General features: G+C 38.5%; 1 protein-coding gene across 3 annotated transcripts in view; it reads right to left on the minus strand.

Annotated features, from left to right (window-relative positions):
- DNAJB6 (DnaJ heat shock protein family (Hsp40) member B6) overlaps positions 1-17,397 on the minus strand; it is a 54,846-nt gene extending 37,449 nt beyond the window's left edge. For all 3 annotated transcript variants that reach the window (XM_026841719.1, XM_026841718.1, XM_026841720.1), the window contains exons 1-4: positions 17,285-17,397; positions 15,785-15,894; positions 13,061-13,120; positions 12,601-12,711 (exon numbers count right to left, since the gene is read on the minus strand). In XM_026841719.1, coding sequence (XP_026697520.1) covers positions 12,601-12,711; positions 13,061-13,120; positions 15,785-15,894; positions 17,285-17,349 — 346 coding nt within the window. In that variant the 5' untranslated portion in view covers positions 17,350-17,397. The remainder of the gene's footprint in view (positions 1-12,600; positions 12,712-13,060; positions 13,121-15,784; positions 15,895-17,284) is intronic.
- Between the last annotated feature and the right edge of the window lie 403 nt (positions 17,398-17,800).

The following is a 17,800-nucleotide window of genomic DNA, read 5'->3' on the forward strand; positions in this document are numbered from 1 at the left end:
GGGGGGGCAGGGGGGATGTGAACTGGACACACATAGAAGCAATACTTATTTACTTTATCACATTTTCCTAAAAAATAGTTATTACTAGCATTATCTGAAAAATGCTTTTTACTAGTGCTCTGACAACAAAGAACTAACCTATGATTGCAATCATGTAACAATGTAACAGATACTCAATACACATATTACTTGCATTAAAATCAGAGAAGTTTAGAAACTTCAACTACTCATCAATCACAACTCTCCCAGAATGAGAGCTGTACAGTACCAATTACTTTACCAAGTTTTACAAGTGGGGACTCAATATTGAAAGTTAAGTCTGAAACAATGCTCAGAATAAGCTTTACTGACAATTGCAGAAGCTGGCGATAGCAGCAGTATAAGTATGAAAGCAAGGAAAGATTCTTATAATTGCATGACTGTTCAGAACTACAAATTGACAAAGAGAAGGTCAGAAACACAGTAGTTACTCCACCTTTGTACCCCCACAAAAATCCAAGCTGATTTATGATAAGTCACCAAGTTAATGTAATAGTGACAGTATTAAAGCAATCAATATGGTACTTGAAAAAAAAAAAAATTAAATCATTACCATCTATGTGCAATTACTTAACAAAAGTGAAACGTCACAATGTATTTATTTATGCTCAAAGGCTGCTACTGAGGTTCAGGCACATGCTCCCATAAGCAAAGACATAAAATGCCAAGAACAAAAAAATAACCCTAGCTTTCCAGTTATTGAATAAAACAAGTCAGTGGCAAACTTTTATCTTGCATACGCTAGACAATCAAGTGCTAAGATTATTTTTTTTTCTACCTCAGATGCTTTTTTGTTTTGTGCTTTTTTTTTTTTTTTTTAATGTAGAACAAGATTTTCTTCAACATAAAGATGACCTGTTGTTACCTTTAAAACAACAGAAATTAAACCAACATTTAGGCATGGAAATATGGGAACCTACTACCAAAGTTACTCTTTCCAAAACAAGCACTATGTCCATTTTGAAAAAAGGCGATTTTTTTGGTCAGACTAGTGTATCAGATAGCAAGTAAAACCACTGCAATTAGTTGTTTTGTAGTCTAATTTATTCTCGCTAGAGTGACTCATAAGTTAGTTATGAAGGTCATTCACTCACGTGTACAAACGATCTATATTATATTACTCCCACTGTTAAGCTTTCTATTTATAGTTCAATTTTTCTTGTTACCTGGAGTTCAAATAAAAACAAAGCAACCTAACATGTAAGCTTTAAGTTTTTAAGCCCCCACAATATATCAGGCTGTTCTTCAAATGAATCTCTCATCCTCAGCACAACAGAAGCAGAAACGCAAAGGTTTTTACGGGAGGATCACAAAGTCTCCCAGAGATAGATTCCTACTATCGAACCAGCTTCTAAATGGATTATTGCCTACTCCTAACTACACAGAAGCCTAACCAAGCCTTGCCTTTTTAGCCTTTGACAACCCTACACACCAAAGAAAGAGGTCAGCACTCCGTATTAGCAAATGTTCTAGCTTCAGGTGATTTCTGTTAGCAGCCCTGCTAATAATCCTCCAGAGCCCTTCCAGTAATCCGAACCAGTAAGACACCCGAACCAGTAAGACACCCGAACCAGTAAGACACCCGAACCAGTAAGACACCCGACACCCGAACCAGTAAGACACCCGAACCAGTAAGACACCCGAACCAGTAAGACACCCGAACCAGTAAGACACCCAGACTGGAATCTCAGCAAGATGGATTATGCAGAGACAGGAAAATGGGTAGAACTTCTTGGGGGGAGTATTTCTTACTATGCTGACAGTCATCAAGGTACAGCACGCAGGTAAAACAAATACCAACAACACAGAGGAGGGAAGGCAGCAGGAGGCTTCTGCACTATCATTTGTTGTTTCTACCACCAAATACACATTAATATAGCAACCTCACCACTACTTAGATCCTGTTTATGCTGTTAGTCCCTAAATCAGGATGATTAATAGTACTGCTCAGCAAAATAATAACATTTCAGGCTGGTAGGTCTATTTTTGTGATTTAGTAGAACCTTTCCATGCATGATAACCTTTTCACAGAGATGGCTTTTTCCAAACAGTTCAAATGCAGTGAATACCACAATATGATCATACTGGGTTTTTTATGATAGTTATTTTGGTGCTTACAATCCATGTAATTTTCTTATTGAATGTTAAGAGGCATATCAGATAAACAAAACAAACAGTAAAAAACCACCCCACAAGTGAAGGCCTTTTTAAGAAAGGGAAAATGCTCTATAAATACTATACAATTTAAAGGCTTCAGAAAACTAAAATGTAAGATTACTGTCACCTCAGAGTAGCTTGGAGATAAATTTACAGTTTATTCTAATCTGGGTATTACCAGAAGATTATGGGAGTATCAGATTCACTTTCAATAAAAATGTTGGCATATACTTCTAACACAAAACCTGTGGTGCTGTCAAAACAGCAAAGATAAGAGAGACCAAAGGTGAGAAGAAATTTCAAAGAAGTCAGGGAGACAGACTTCTAATCTATCAACAACAGCAGAGGACATGAAGCTTTTTTGGGAAAAAGAAAATGCTTAAGGAAAGAACTCATAGTAGCCTGTTACCAAAGAGAGACAAGATGAAGGACTTCAGAACTCTAGCTGTTACTTGGAAGGAAGACTGCAGTTAACAAACCCAAAAGTTAAAGTTGGAACACAAAATGCCCAGCAACACTGAAGACTGTACTCTAACAAACCCATCTGAAAATAATTACATTAGAGGCAATGTTTCCAAAAGAACTTTATTTAGAAAAATCTTTGGTAATTCAAATGCAGCAACTGTCTTGCTCCTCTGGGTAAAACATTAAACCGGCTCACTGCGAACCACAGAATCCTACCTTGCTTTTCTATGGTCACAGGAAAAGAATGTTACCTCTAAACAAGTCATATTTATTATAGTTATCTCACTGCAGTTCAAAATAAGGTAGGTCATGATCCCTCCCACTCTCAGGAGTCCTCAGCTGTAACACAGAAACAGGATTTTCTCACTTCAGCAGTATAAGCCAATTGCAGGATACTACTCAGAAGATGTGATTGCTCCCCTTTCCTTCCTTGTGATTATGGAACCAAATGACAAGTTGCCTTAATTCACTGATCCAAAAGAAAACACTGAATGTTAGTATTGTTAGCTTTCTGTTGTATCCACGAGCTAATCTGACTCAAGACGTATTAGCAAAGACTGGCATGTCTGAAAGAAACTGGACAGGAAAGCACCACATGATAGGGGAAGGGAGGAAAGGAGTTAAAACCCAGAATATCTACATTTGAAGTAGTCTATGATTCATAGAATCACAGACTGGTCTGGGTTGGAAGGAACCTTAAAGACCATCTAGTCCCAACCCCCTGCCATGGGCAGGGACGCCTTCCACTAGCCCAGGTTGCTCAAAGCCCCGTCCAACCTGGCCTTGAACACTGCCAGGGAGGGGGCAGCCACAACCTCTCTGGGCAACCTGTGCCAGTGTCTCACCATCCTCATAGTAAATAATTTCTTCCTTATATCTAATCTAAATCTACCCTATTTTAGTTTAAACCCATCATCCCTCGTCCTATCCCTACACTCCCTGATGAAAAGTCTTTCCCCATCTTTCCTCTAGGGCCCCTTTAAGTACTGGAAGGTTGCTAAAAGGTCTCCCTGGAGCCTTCTCTTTATCAGACTGAAAAACCCCAACTCTCTCAGTCTTTCTTCATAGGGGAGGTGCTCCAGCCCCCTGATCATCTTTGTGGCCTCCTCCGGACCCGCTCGAGCAGGTCCATGTCCTTAGTATCTTGGGGACCCTAGAGCTAGATGCAGTCCTCCAGGTGGGGTCTCATGAGAGTGGAGCAGAGTGGGAGAATCACCTCCCTTGACCTGCTGGCCACACTTCTCTTGATGCAGCCCAGGATACAGCTGACTTTATGGGCTGCGAGCACACATTGCTGGCTCATCGTCAGTTTTCCATCCACTAATGCCCTCAAGTCCTTCTCCACAGGGCTGCTCTCAATCCACTCATCACCCAGCCTGTATTTGTGCTTGGGATTACCCTAACCCGCGTGCAGACCTTGCACTTGGTTTTTTGAACTTCATGAGGTCCGCACAGGCCCACCTCTCAAGTTCAGTTAAACTTCATGAAATTCATTAAATCAGTCTAAGGCATTAGCTGAAATCACAATACACTCTAAACGAAAAGTGCCACACCTTCTATCGCAGTCACTTCTACCATGACAATTGTACCCTGGCAGCTGTTGAGGAAACCAGATTAGGAACTGATCAGCTGAAGAGAGCATCTCCAGATGAAAGCAAGTTCAGCCACATCAATTCTTTGCTAGAGTTCACAGTCTTAACATAAAAGCAACTGTGCTGGTTACAAGGAAGGCTGCAGGGAGAAGTGCCCAAGGGTCAAAAGCAGCACGGGAAGATGCTTTCAGCTATAGAACAATGCTAACCCTGATGAAAGTGCTGAGCACATTCCAGTGCAATGCCATCATTCACCTCTAGAAAAATCAAGTGTTGAGAAATTATGCACTATCAGCAAATGTTCTTACAGGTGTGCACTGCTGCAGCCAGAAATGTTGATACTCTTATACAGTCAGTATGCAAAGGAACGTTACCCTGTAAAAACAGCATCACTGCTCAGTCACCACTCACTGGACTACTTCCCCAAGCCGTGAACTTACTTTCTTTTACTCTGCAATCAGGGCCACTCCACTGCCTCTGCCAAAATACGACACATGAGCTGAATGCCCTTATAGCAGATGCAGGAGGATGACACTGTAGCTACAATGCACTTAGCAGAATAATGTTGGAAGGCTGCTCAGCACCTACAGAATCATAGAATCATGAAATAGGTTTGAGGTTGAAAGGGACCTTATGGATCATCTGGTCCCACCTTTCTTGGCAAAAGCAGTCTAGACAAGATGGCCCAGCACCTTCTCCAGATGAATCTTAAAATGTGTCCAGTGTTGGGGAATCCACCACATCCCTGGAAGATTATTCCAATGGCTGATTGTTCTCACTGTGAAAAATTTTCAACTGTGTCCAATCAGAATCTCCCCAGGAGTAACTTGTTCCCAATACCAATCATCTTTTCCATGTGGCTCCTTGTAAAAACAAAGTCTCCATCTTCTTTGTAGCCACCCTTTAAATATTGGAACAGGGTGATAAGGTCTCCCCTAAGCCTTCTCTTCTCAGGGCTGAACAAACACAGTTCTCTCAGCCTTTCCTCACATGCCAGGCTTCCCAATCATTTAATCATCTTTCTATCCCTCCTATGGACCTTCTCCAGACTCTCCACATAATTTTGTAAAGCAGGGACCAAAACCGGACACAGTATTCCAGGTGTGGCCTGACAAGCAGGTTTGTCAAGCACAATTTGCCTTTGGTGAATCTGTGTGGCTTTCCCCAATCATGTGCTTCATTTGACTTGTGACAGACCCAGAAGCATTTGTTCCAGAACTTCCCCAGGGACTGAAGCCCTTCTTGTAGATGGGAGTGACATTAGACTTCTTTCAGTCTTCTGGGATGTCCTGCAGTCTCCACAGTTTCCCGAAGATTATGGAGAGCAGCCTTGCAAAGACATCAGCTATCTCTCTTAACACCCTCATGTGGATAATGTCGGGGTGCATTGATTTGTAGGGGTCAAGCTCCTGTAACAGTTCACATACCAACCCTTTACTTCACTGATGGTGGGTCCATGGCAGTCAAACTCAACAGCATTGAGTACTGCAGTCTGCAGTGTTTCTGTAAGCAAAGGCTGCCTGCCATTTTTTTTTTTTTTTTAATCAAAAGCGTACTGTCAGTGACTTCATAAATCATGCTACAAGAGAGTCTGACACATGGGTCCGAATAATGTGTTTACACAAAGGGCGATATATGATACATAAAATAAAATACAATTCTTGGAGTAGGTGTTTCTATATTGTCTCCTACTTGAAAGAAGTTTCAAAGATGCACTTTTGCAGCAAATACAGAGAACCACAGCTCTGGAGTGTACCCAGGCACAAAAAGTATCATCAGAATTCAACAGGCTACAGTAACCTGTAAGGACTTCTGCATGGGAATATTTTCTTCCTTAACTGCAAAGTAAGCATACTGTTGATACCACTTACTCAGAAGAGACATTAAGATGCTGTTGCAAGCACTGCTGATTCACCTGCCTAGTGTTTCAGCACAGTCCTTTGTAATTGCTCACTTCCACAAATCAGACATTAAACACATCTGCCCCACTGTTTACCATCAGAAGCATTTGAAAGCCTTTCTAATGATATACAGCAGAGACCCCGGGATTAGTAACTTTCTAGAAAAAGACTTTAATGTTTTAATGTTGAAAGACATCTATACCATAATTACAAAGATCCTAGAGTACATTAAGTCCAACTCTAATCAGTATGTCATGTTTATCAAATTAACAACCAAGTGTTCAGGCACACCTTAAAAATGGAGAATCATCCACTATGGAAGTAGAAGGGATTATCAGTGAGGAAATGCATTGAAAGACAAAGTGGATATCACAAGAGCGTAACATTACCCAGTATGACCTGCTCTCCTTGTGCTATGTTCAGCATTTGTTCTCTGACCAATTTAACCAACTAGCCATCCAAGAAAACTAAACCAAACCATATTCTTGGGAACTAACAACCTGAACTGCCTTGGGATGCCTCAGACAAACTTCCTCTTTGGCCAGTGTGCTATCAAACAGCTTCTCGATGTATCTAATCGGACATCACTCAAGGACTGAAGTTTTAAGACAGACATGGGAATTTGCAGCAAGGCCTCCTCCCCTTCAGCAACAGAAGCTATATATTAGCTTAGCTACCCATGGAGCCACAGCATTACCTGTTCGTGCTTGATACTGCTGTCTGGATGAGACAACTCCTGTGTTTCAAAAACCTCCTCTGAACTTATCAAGGTATTTCTGAAAAATTCATAGTAGTGAGATTTGGACAGTGGATAATTATGACATAAGACTGGTACTGACTAAATACAACTGTGCACATTCATACCAAAACAATGAATGTACACGGAAATCTCTGAGCACTTTTCACAAACTGCACCAAAAGCCGCAAGTTTATGTCAACAAAAAGATTAAAGAGGACAATGTTGTGCAAGACAGATTTAAAGCCACCTCCATTTTCAGTTTTAAGAATGCGTTTGAATAATTTTGCATTAGAAGATTTAAACATCATAATTATCTGAAATGGGATTACATGTGGATTAAAACTATGAGCTGACTCTTATGCAAATTTTTTGCCCAAGCAAGACAACTTTCTGTCCTTGAGACAAAAAAGGTTGATAAAGCTATCCCATTCCTGAACAACGTACTTGAACACAGATCATGTAAAACAGAGATTACAATTATTATTGCACATAGATTTTCCTCTTTGTCAGTTGAAGACTCTTTTAGTCTGGATGCTCAAGTAACTCACTATAGTTTTCCAGAATGCTCATGCTTCATTTTATGTAATCAGTATCACAGTAGACTATCTACAGTAATACTGTTGATTGACGGAACCAAACAACTGCCTAGCTGACATTCTCTGTGACAAATATTTATATCTAGCTAGACATATAAAGGTGTTAAATTTAATTTTACCTTCGGTTTCCGACAGTATAGATTTTTAAATACCACATACACCAGGTAACCAGAATTCTCAACTGAAGACTCCACAGAATGGATATGGGTTTGTATGTACCATCTGATACTAAATTTAGGTTAAAATACATCATGAATTCTACTTCACAAAAACATTTAAGAGATTTATAAAATACCATCTCAGAAGGCCCACTGAGAACATAAAGTTTTAAGGAACTATAGCAAAACTGTCAAGATTATCATCTATATTGAAAGAGACTCCACAAAGAGACTTCTCTCAGACTTCAAAGTCTAGAGAGGGCATCCATCTGGAGCAATTTATCATGTCGTATTATTAACACATTCTAGCACAGAGAAAAGCATGGTTCTTTCTGGGATTCAGTTAAGTAGACATACAGGCATCTAAAGTTGTTTGAAATGCCCTGAAACATCCTATCAAGCTTCTAGATGCTGCTGCTAGCAGACAGTGGTCTGCTGTAGGCCCTGAGTTGTATTTTCTAGCCCATACAGAAATTAGGCATCTCAAACATACTAAACCATCTCAAATTTCACCAGATGTGTTTAAGAAACTCAGTGTATAGAAAAGATGACAACTACTTAAGGAGTTGTCTGAACTACTAGACTGTCTGCTGGATAACGTTACGCTCTTGTGTAATATCTACTCCCTCTTTCAATATAATTCCTCACTGTTAATTCCTTCCAACATATAGCCCGTGCTTGAAGTGAGAATCTGAAAAGACTGTAAACCAAAACTAAGTCAATTCTTTAACAACCCAGAATCAATCAAGCACTTTTGCCTACACCAAAACACATCAGTTTGTTCCTCGAAATGCTTCAAGCAGCAGTCCTTAAATTAATCAATACATCTCCATTACCAGTGGTAACACTGTGATACTTCCATCACTATGAACTCTTAAAATACAGCAGAAGAACATCCTTGAAAAGTTTACAAGTAAAATATGAACAAAACACTGCATGGAACACAAATCAACTCAAGACAAGCACCATATATAAATTGAGTAGGATATACTTCAAGTATAAAACAAACTTAATGAAAAGAGAAATCAATCTCTATATTAACAATAAACAGTTCTAATGTCAAAGGACAGTCAAAGACTAGAAGAAACATATGGCACAGAGTGCTGAATACCACTTAGACACTGATATTCCAGGACAGTACTTTGCAAATACAAAGAGTATTACTGCATAGGAAGCATGACCTTTTCTTTTCTTCCTGTTATATGGATTACCATCTACCTATACGTCCAAGAGACTGAAAACTCACTGGAAGAACTCACTAGGGAAAAGCTGATTCTGCTTTTCTGACGTCACAGAAAATGAGCCCACATGGCTAAAAAGTAAAGAGCTAACCACCTGTCATGTTATCAGATCAAGTTTTAAAACTAGCCTTCAAGCACTCTTATTTTTACACGTGTTTGCCTGAAATTCAGTGAAGAGAAATATGTGCAACACACAACACATAACATTAGCTTTGCTTCAGAGCTGTCTTCAACAGTATTATAAATTTACATTTTAAATGTTTGAAGTGACATAGTTAAAAATCACCACAGAAGTCTTCATACATTCTCATTTCTACAGATTAATAAAGATGCCTCTGTTTATAAAGAAAACCTTCTGTAACCGCAATAGCAGTGCAACATAGCTCAGTGGAGTTTAACAGAACTCATAGCACAATTTTAGAAATTCTTCACATCTATAAATTTACAAGGACTATGCATCTGAATGCTGCGCTTTACATATTCAGTGGCAATCAGGATATGGAGTCCCACCTGCATTCCGTGGGCTACACTACATGTCACTTCAAACTGTATGAAAGGTACAAACATTTCAAACTATTTATTAAATTTTCATATTTGATTCCACCAGTGTACATTTTTAGAAAACATGACCTCAGTCCTTATTCAGTTGCTTATAAAACCAATTATAACCTGACTAGGTCCTTAAAAAGTCACTAGTTCCACAGAAAATTCATCAACAAGTTGAAAATTCCTCGTTTTTAGAAGACAAATTCACTTATTCTTCAGGACACAAGTTGTCCCACCAGTGTTTCAACACAGCAGATTCTACAAAGGCCCTAGTTCACCAATACATATATTCATGTTATATACACAATTCTACTCCTTGCTTTTGGCATTATTAAATGCACCATATTCAGCTGAAAGCACCCATATTTTCAAGTTGTATTATTCTAAACATTCACATAAATGCAAAGATTGCTGCATACACTTTTTATAGAAACTGTGGAAAAATTGGTTTTCAGTTGCACTTCCCCATAACAGAGAATGTCTTGGGCATTTTAAAGCAAAAACAAAACAAAAAAGTGCTCACTTTGAAGCCTTTTGACAGAAAAATATTACAAGGGCTTTTACTCAAAATCCAAAGCTCAACAAAGGTTTTAGAACTCTGGTCACTGACACTGCAACTATCCATATAAAGTGGAGGCAGCTTTAAACAATTAGTTTTCATCAACTGGAATATACGTAACACTGCTGACAGTGCCAGAACCTTACTCTGCAAGAAGTGAAGCCTGTGCCACATTACTCTTATCTTAAAGCTGACAATGAGTGATCAATACATGATTTTGAATAAATAAATAAATTCAGGTATTAAATAGGGCCAGAATGTTTTTTTGGAAGCATGCCTCTATGTCCCTGGTGCAGAGATAAGTCCACTGTTTCGACAGGGTAAGATGTATCACTATTCCTCTACAGGAGAGGCTAAAGTAGCTGCAATATCCAAGGAAAACTTGGCAGCAGTGGCATCTCCATTTGATAAGCTAGATAGCTCTATGCATTATGTTGTACAGCCTTCCCTTTAAGGAATCCAAAAGGTAAGTCCTCGGGTCCTTTTTAAGCCCATGACTATTTAACATGCAGAACAACTTCATGGCTTTAAGGTTAGTCATGAACACTGACATTTTCATAGACAGCAAAAGTTAAATCTTTTGCTAGTGCTGATGAAATACAATCAAAATCAAACAGACCTTATGTCAGTCTCCCAGTAGCTAGAACATGCCTTACCTATACAATTTACTATAAAGATATTTGATTAAGAACCAACTATTTTCAAGTATCTTAGATTTTTTTTTTAAAAAAAGAGCGCTAAACGCTCTCTCCCAGTTCCACCTCACTAGCTTCCTACTCAATGTCTTGCTCAGACTTTCCTAGGTTTTCTACCACTCAGTCACAAAATGGTTGAAGTTGGCAGAGACCTCTGAAGGTCATCTGGTCCAAGCCCCTGCTCAGGCAAGGCCACCTACAGCTGGTTGTCCAGGATCACGTCCAGATGGCTTCTGAGTATCTCCAAACATGGAGATTCCAGAATCTCTCCAGGCAACCTGCTCCAGTACTCAGTCACGCTCACAGAACCTGCTGTGCTTCCATTTGCGCCCACTGTCTCTTGTCCTGCCACTGGGCACCACTGACAACAGCCTAGCTCCACCTTCTTTACACCCTCCCTTCACATAGACGTCGATGAGAACCTCACCCTGAGCTTTCTCTATTCCGAAGAATTCCAGCAATTCTCTCAGCGTTTTCCTCATGTAAGAGAAGCTCCAGTCCCTTGTCTTAGTGGTCCTTCACTGGACTCTATCCAGTAGCTGTTTCTTGTACTGGGGAGCCTACAACATGACATAGTACTCTAAATGTGGCCTAACCAGTGCTGAGATCACTTATCTCCACTAAACTGAAATCCTCGTCTAGTATTCCTTAAGATTATTATTCTTCTACTGCCGGCAGTTCAGTCCCCACTTCACTCATCAGTACTCTGCTAGAAGCTCCCTCCAATCTGCCCTTCACTACTTCTGCTGATTTCCCACTGGATGTAATTGCCTAAGTTCTGCTGCTTATCCTCTACCAGATTCTTCCTCTAGCTACTTATCTAATGCATTAACTAACTTTCTACTGAATTCAACCTCTAGCCCTTCAACCCCCTTTCTAATCCTTCATTACAGTCATCTAACAACTGATGATCCCTGAATAGCAAACTAAAGATGTAATTAAAATCCAAGATGAAGTAGCCCCTTAATGCTGCCAAAGATAAAAAAAAAAATCTTTAAAAATATTAAAACATCTACATACATTATTAGAGATTAATCAATATCAAGGTACCGAATAGGAAGAGAGCTTTGTTTTTCAAGTACACCTTGCAGTTTTCATTATGGGACTCTAACAGGATGTGCTCCACTTTATAGGTCACCATTTTATGCAGTACAACATACACAGAGAAGTGGAGTAAGAAATCCAGCACCTCTGAAAAGACCTTCAATCCACTAGAGCAACCAACATCACAAGCCTAAAGACTATCAGCACTACAGTAAAAAGATTAGACAACTTCATCACATAATTGATTCCTTTAACTAAATGAAGCATCCGGGCTTCAAGAACTATTTGTCTGAGCCTTTAGGGGCTATATCCCCCAAGCAAACATGACATGAATTTGGAATAGTGTCTAGATTATGTATGCAGCTGTTCTTATTTTGATACAAAAAAGTTATTCCTGCTATGATACCACTTCACACTGAGAGCTGTGGTGTAACAGTTAACCCGTCCAGTTCAGAAGCTCTCAAAGCTACATTAAATATTTACAGATCAAAAAGAGATCAAATTCAAAAGACTGTTTGCCTAGACAGATTCTCAAAAGGGAATTCCAGTGTATAGTTTTTCTGTTGAATGTTAGTTCTTTCCAAACTACAGAGACATTGCAACCTTGATTTTATAGTGGGTTGGGTTTTTTTTAAACCAGGTCTTCCAACAAAACATGAACTGGCAAGCTGTATCTTCTGTACTATCAAATCAACCAAGAAGAAACAGGTAGGAAACAAGCATTTTAAATATAATACAAAATACCAAGGTTTATTTCCAGTCTTCAGAGCTACTTCTAATAAAGCTGCATTAGCTATGTTTCTTTTGTTAAGTGTAAAGTTTTAGCCACACTTTAGATACACATAACTAAAACCAGTGGATTGCTTACCAAAGAAGTCAAAAGAAAAGGGGTCCCTTCCATCAAAAAACTCCCTAAAGACATCTTCTGGGTTACGGAATGTAAATCCAAATCCAAACGGATTATCATGATGATTTCCACCTGCAAAAAGAAGTTACATTTCCATTACTGTCACACATTCCTGCTAACAAGAATGTTCAGGCTTATGTGTTGAGTCATTTAAAAATATAAAAATATTTCTAAAATTTCTTTGTTTGACTCGTTAAGTCACATAATACTTTTTATAATTAATTCTCTTTTCTCTGTTTCCAGATACCAGTAGTACCTTTTACAACAACTAAAAAAGTTGTCAAAACAATTGTAATTTCAATTTTCAGATTACATTTTAGGCCTTAGTATAGGCATTTTCAGATTCCCATCTTAAAAAGAAAGCTTAAGAAAATAGTTTCCAGAATAGAGAAAGCAAAGAAATTTTAAGTTATCAACATACCTCCACCTCCATTTATTAAACCTTCTTTTCCATATCTGTCATAGATGTCACGTTTTTTAGCTACAAGGAGAAGTTGTACATCATGTCAGTAAATAGGCACATTGAATTTGACAAAAAAAACCCAAAAAAGACTAACTGGTATTCCCAGCCTAACATCTTCTCAAAGCTAGCTTATTTAAGGAAGCTCTGGCATGTAACTGGTGAAAATTTTTGCTGAGTATTGACGAAGCAATTCAGGTTGAGAAAGAACAGGTACTGAACTGCAGACTTATTACAGTTCAGTTCATTATTTAGTTGTAGAAGCTCAGGTCCTGCTGCATCAGAAAAAAAATTCTTCACAAGGAAGTTTGGCTTTGAGAAGAACACTGCTGTCTTTTATCTTTACACAGGTACCATGGAAAGCTTTAGCTTGTAAAGGTCCTCTAGAATTCAACCTCCTCCTCCAAACAAGTCTAACCTCAAAGTTGGTTAAAAAAAAACCCTGACCTCAATCTCCAAGGAAAGAAGATTCCACAGTCCCAGTGCTCAAGCATTCTCATTGTAAGCATTCTCTTCCTACTAACCATCTGGAATTTCCCTTGTTGCAAACCTCGAACATTGCCTCTCTTCCTTTTCTTGCACAAGACCAAGCCCATTGTGACAGTTATGAGAATGGAAGGACAATGTTTGTATGAGTGAGTGCAAAACTTCTCAATTTAATTACAGCCACTTCTAGTGTAATAAAGGGGAATGAAGTGATGTTAAAAAAAATGCTGTGGAAGGATTTTACTCAAACTGCTTGCTCTCTATTATTTTAGAAGGCATGGAATGGCTATTTCTTAATTTCATTGCAGACCAGCCTTCCAGTATCTGTGAGAAAGTGGAAAAAAAGAAATTAACTCTACATTACTACAGAAGATCAGACTGAACTTTTGCTACTGGAAGGGAACCTAAAGACCTTCAAGAGGCAGATAGCTTATTTTGCTTGCACTGGTGTGAAAGCATCAAGCCAAAACCCAGCCAGGGCATCTCATTTTAGACTCTTAATATTAACATGCTATTCCCAGTGGAATCTCTTCAGAGAATGATGTTTTTGAAATTTAAATAGATCACTGAAAGAACATGCAGTTACCTCAAACAGCTGCTGACAAGTAAAATACTTTTGACAGGAACTAAAATTTTATATACCGGTCATCATCTCCAAATAATGGAAACTCGCAATAGGTTCCCACACACACGTTCCCACAAAGCTTGGAACACTACCCATGCTGCCTTTCTAGAAAGCAATTTTTAAAGAAAGGAGGTTAACCTACCCACCAATGTAAAAAGATTGAAGCAGTAAGGCAGACAAACTGTCAGAAGGAGCAGGAAACAGTGAGAAAGACCTGAGGGTTCACAAAGCCTGAAGTTCATCTTGAAAAATATAACGTTCTTGAAACCACAAGGGAAGTGTGTTCTATGATCACCCAATTTCAGTATTCTTTGCTTATGTAACCCCTTACAAAACTATTCTTCTGCCAAAAATCTATCTTCATTCAAGCCTGTAATGGTGTCAGAAAATTTCATTAAGTCTGCAGAACAGTTGATTGCCTCTCAACCGCAGGCTCAGGATTCAGATAACTCTGATGCACAAATGATTGTTAAGACACCAGTAACTTCGGATTTGGTCTAGATCCAAAACCAGGCAGCATTTTTAGATGTTCTAAAATTCTAGCAGCATACTGTTTCTGAAGAATTTAAAAGATCTGTATAACAACCAAACTAGTATCCTATTTTTATCTTGCTCAAATTATTCGCCTAAGAAGGTTAATTTACTCTCAAAGACAAGTATACAATGAACTGCCAATAAATTATGTTCTGCTTCTGCCATGTCAATTAAGTATCAAAACCGAACAATGAAACAGGGTGTGCAAGACTGCAGCTTCATAAACCAGGCCAAATTCTGAAAGGTAATCTAGATGCCACTAGTGCTTTAAATATAGCCTTCCCATGCTCACTGGCCTCAGGTGAAATCAAGGACACTTCAGAAATAGCAGAGACAGCTGCAGTCAATTACAGGGGAAAATAATCAAACTTTGTTATGATTCAGACTGCTTTTGCCAGAACACTAGCAAGTTAATGATAATTTTCAAGCAAAAAGATAACTATAAGCAGAATTCCTGTACCACATGTCAGGCTAAGCAACTGTTTCAGAACAATTCAAAATAAACACTCTCCTCAGTATCACAGTTGACTGAGCTTATGGAATTCACACAAACACAATCCAAATTTTCAGGAAGGTTTACAGTATGATTGGGCTTTATCAAGACTAGCTTACTGTTATGACTAGAAGCAGTAGACCCAGCAGTAGATAGTTCGTAATTTGTCTATCCTGACTTTTATTGGAGAAACATACTAATTCCCCTATACCGAAGGTAACATTGGCTTTACCTCCTAAGATAAAATTAATCTTGGTATTCACAGATCTTCAGAAATGGGCCTGGCAAACACAGGATTTCAATTTTTAGAAGGAAACTGGTTTGATTACTCATATAGAGAAATCCTGAACTTTGTTTCAAAATTTCTGCTCATTCTGTCTTATCTGCAGCTTCTTTTTCTCTCCTTTCTTCTGAAAATGGGTAGTAGTCAAATTGAATGGTAAAGCAAAGTTACAATATCCTTTTAAAGCATACACATCAGCATTTCCAGTCTGATACCCAGACTAGAGCCCTGCATTTCAAAAGCTGTTTTAAAATACACACTTACCATCTGACAAAACTTCATAAGCCTCTGCTACTTGTTTAAATTGCTGTTCTGCTTCTTCTTTATTGTCTGGATTTTTATCAGGATGCCATTTTAATGCCAATTTACGGTACCTAAATGGAAGGAAAACAAAGGATATTTTACTCTGAAAGGAAGGAATATACTAAATGTTTCAAACAAGTTGTCAGGGATTAAAATATTTAGAAATTCCTGAGTACTTTGTATCTTGCATCTAGACCAGTATCAACAGATTCTGCACATACACAAAGAACCATCTACTCAGATTTGCTTTTAAAATGTAGGTTTCGGGTTCTTCAGTTATTTTGAGGTTATTCCTGTTCATTTCTGATGATCAATATCTGGCAGGCCTAAGCAAAACATTCCATACACTTCTGCTATGGGCTTCTCCTTAGAGCTCCATAATTATTCAATACTATAGCCAACCACGGGAAGCATCAAGATTATTCTGGTGCAAAGACGATAGAGCTTCAAGAGTATCCTGATACCAAACTGGCAGCATCCTAACATCAGTGGCTTCTTTGCCACAGCTGCACACAATTCCTATCCTCAAATGAAATACTTTAGGCAAAGTGCTCATAACTACTTAGAGTGGCAGTTAAGCTTGTGCTTAGCTTGATTTGGAGTATTTCACAGTCATCCAAGATCACTGTTCAAACATTTGAGTTGATAAAGTAGTATGTGCAGGAATTTGCAAAAGAACAAGGGAGGAAAAAAAACATAAATCAAACTTCCATGCACCGGTGCAATTTGATTAAGCTCAGGCACCAGGAGAAGGCAAGAGAGAAACACAGCATTTCCAGGTCACCTGAAACTGCAATTTATTGTCAAACGGTTTTGGTATACTAGGACTGTGTTAACAGAAATGTTTCTTCCCAATTGTTTGTTAAAAAGTACGCTGTATCTTCTGAAAATGTTACAAACACCCATCTTAGTACATAAACAGTAAATCTAAACTAAGAACTGTATGTAATTCCTTTGAACACTCCTAATTTAAACAGTGGGAGTCTTTTTAATAGTAACAGATGTTCATTCCATCAAAATCTGAGCACAGAAACCAGACCTCATGTTAAGAAAGAGCTAGTATCCAAAAAAGCACCTCTGCAAGTGGAGGGGAAGACTAGGTACTGCAATTCAGCCACAGAAGAAGGGGCTGTCACTGCCTGTACCATATCAAGTTTGTAGGTACACTTGTACAGAAATGTATTTAACAGTGATCAAAAAACAATGGCCAATGACATTTTCACTTCAGCAGTACTCAGGATTCTTTTCCGAATTTCATAAAAATGATCAAATTCTTTTCTTCAGAATATTTATCTGTTAACAAAGGTATCCCTCAGATGGCTACTACTCATTCTAGCATTGACAACAAAGTGAAAAATCAGAAACAATGGGATTATATTTGTTCCTTAAAATATATTTTTATATATATATATACATATATATACACACACACACATACACACACCCCCCAGTGAAACTTACGCTTTTTTAATATCTTCTGCTGAGGCATGCTTCTGCACTCCCAGAACTTCATAGTAATCCACCATGTTTCAGTAGTTGTCTTGTTAACAACAGCTGAGTCTTTCAAGTCCTGTAAGAAGAAGTTGTAAGTGAAGCTTGTCCAGTAATGCTACTTCATAAAAGTCAGGCAGAAACCTAGTATCTTCCAGTATGAAACCTGATCAGAGAAAGCTGCTTGGTTTTAGAAATTCGCATGTTCCAAACCCCCTCAAATAAAAATGCTTTATTTTAGGTTGACAGATCAATTACTTAAGATTCTGATTTTTGTTTGTGTTCTATAATCCCACTGAAACACAGTACACAGAGACATAGGTAAACAGCAGGTTCCTGAAACAAAAGGCTGAAAAGGTAGATTTAATCAGTACATTAAGAAGAGTATGTACAGTATGTGACCATTTTGATATATACATTAATAACTGAATGAAAAAGAAACCATGTATCACGCTCACCTCTGACACCTATGTCATGTCTTAAGCA

Source organism: Athene cunicularia, assembly GCF_003259725.1.
Source record: "Athene cunicularia isolate RWA chromosome 2 unlocalized genomic scaffold, athCun1 chr2_part1, whole genome shotgun sequence".
In the NCBI taxonomy this organism is placed as follows: domain Eukaryota; kingdom Metazoa; phylum Chordata; class Aves; order Strigiformes; family Strigidae; genus Athene; species Athene cunicularia.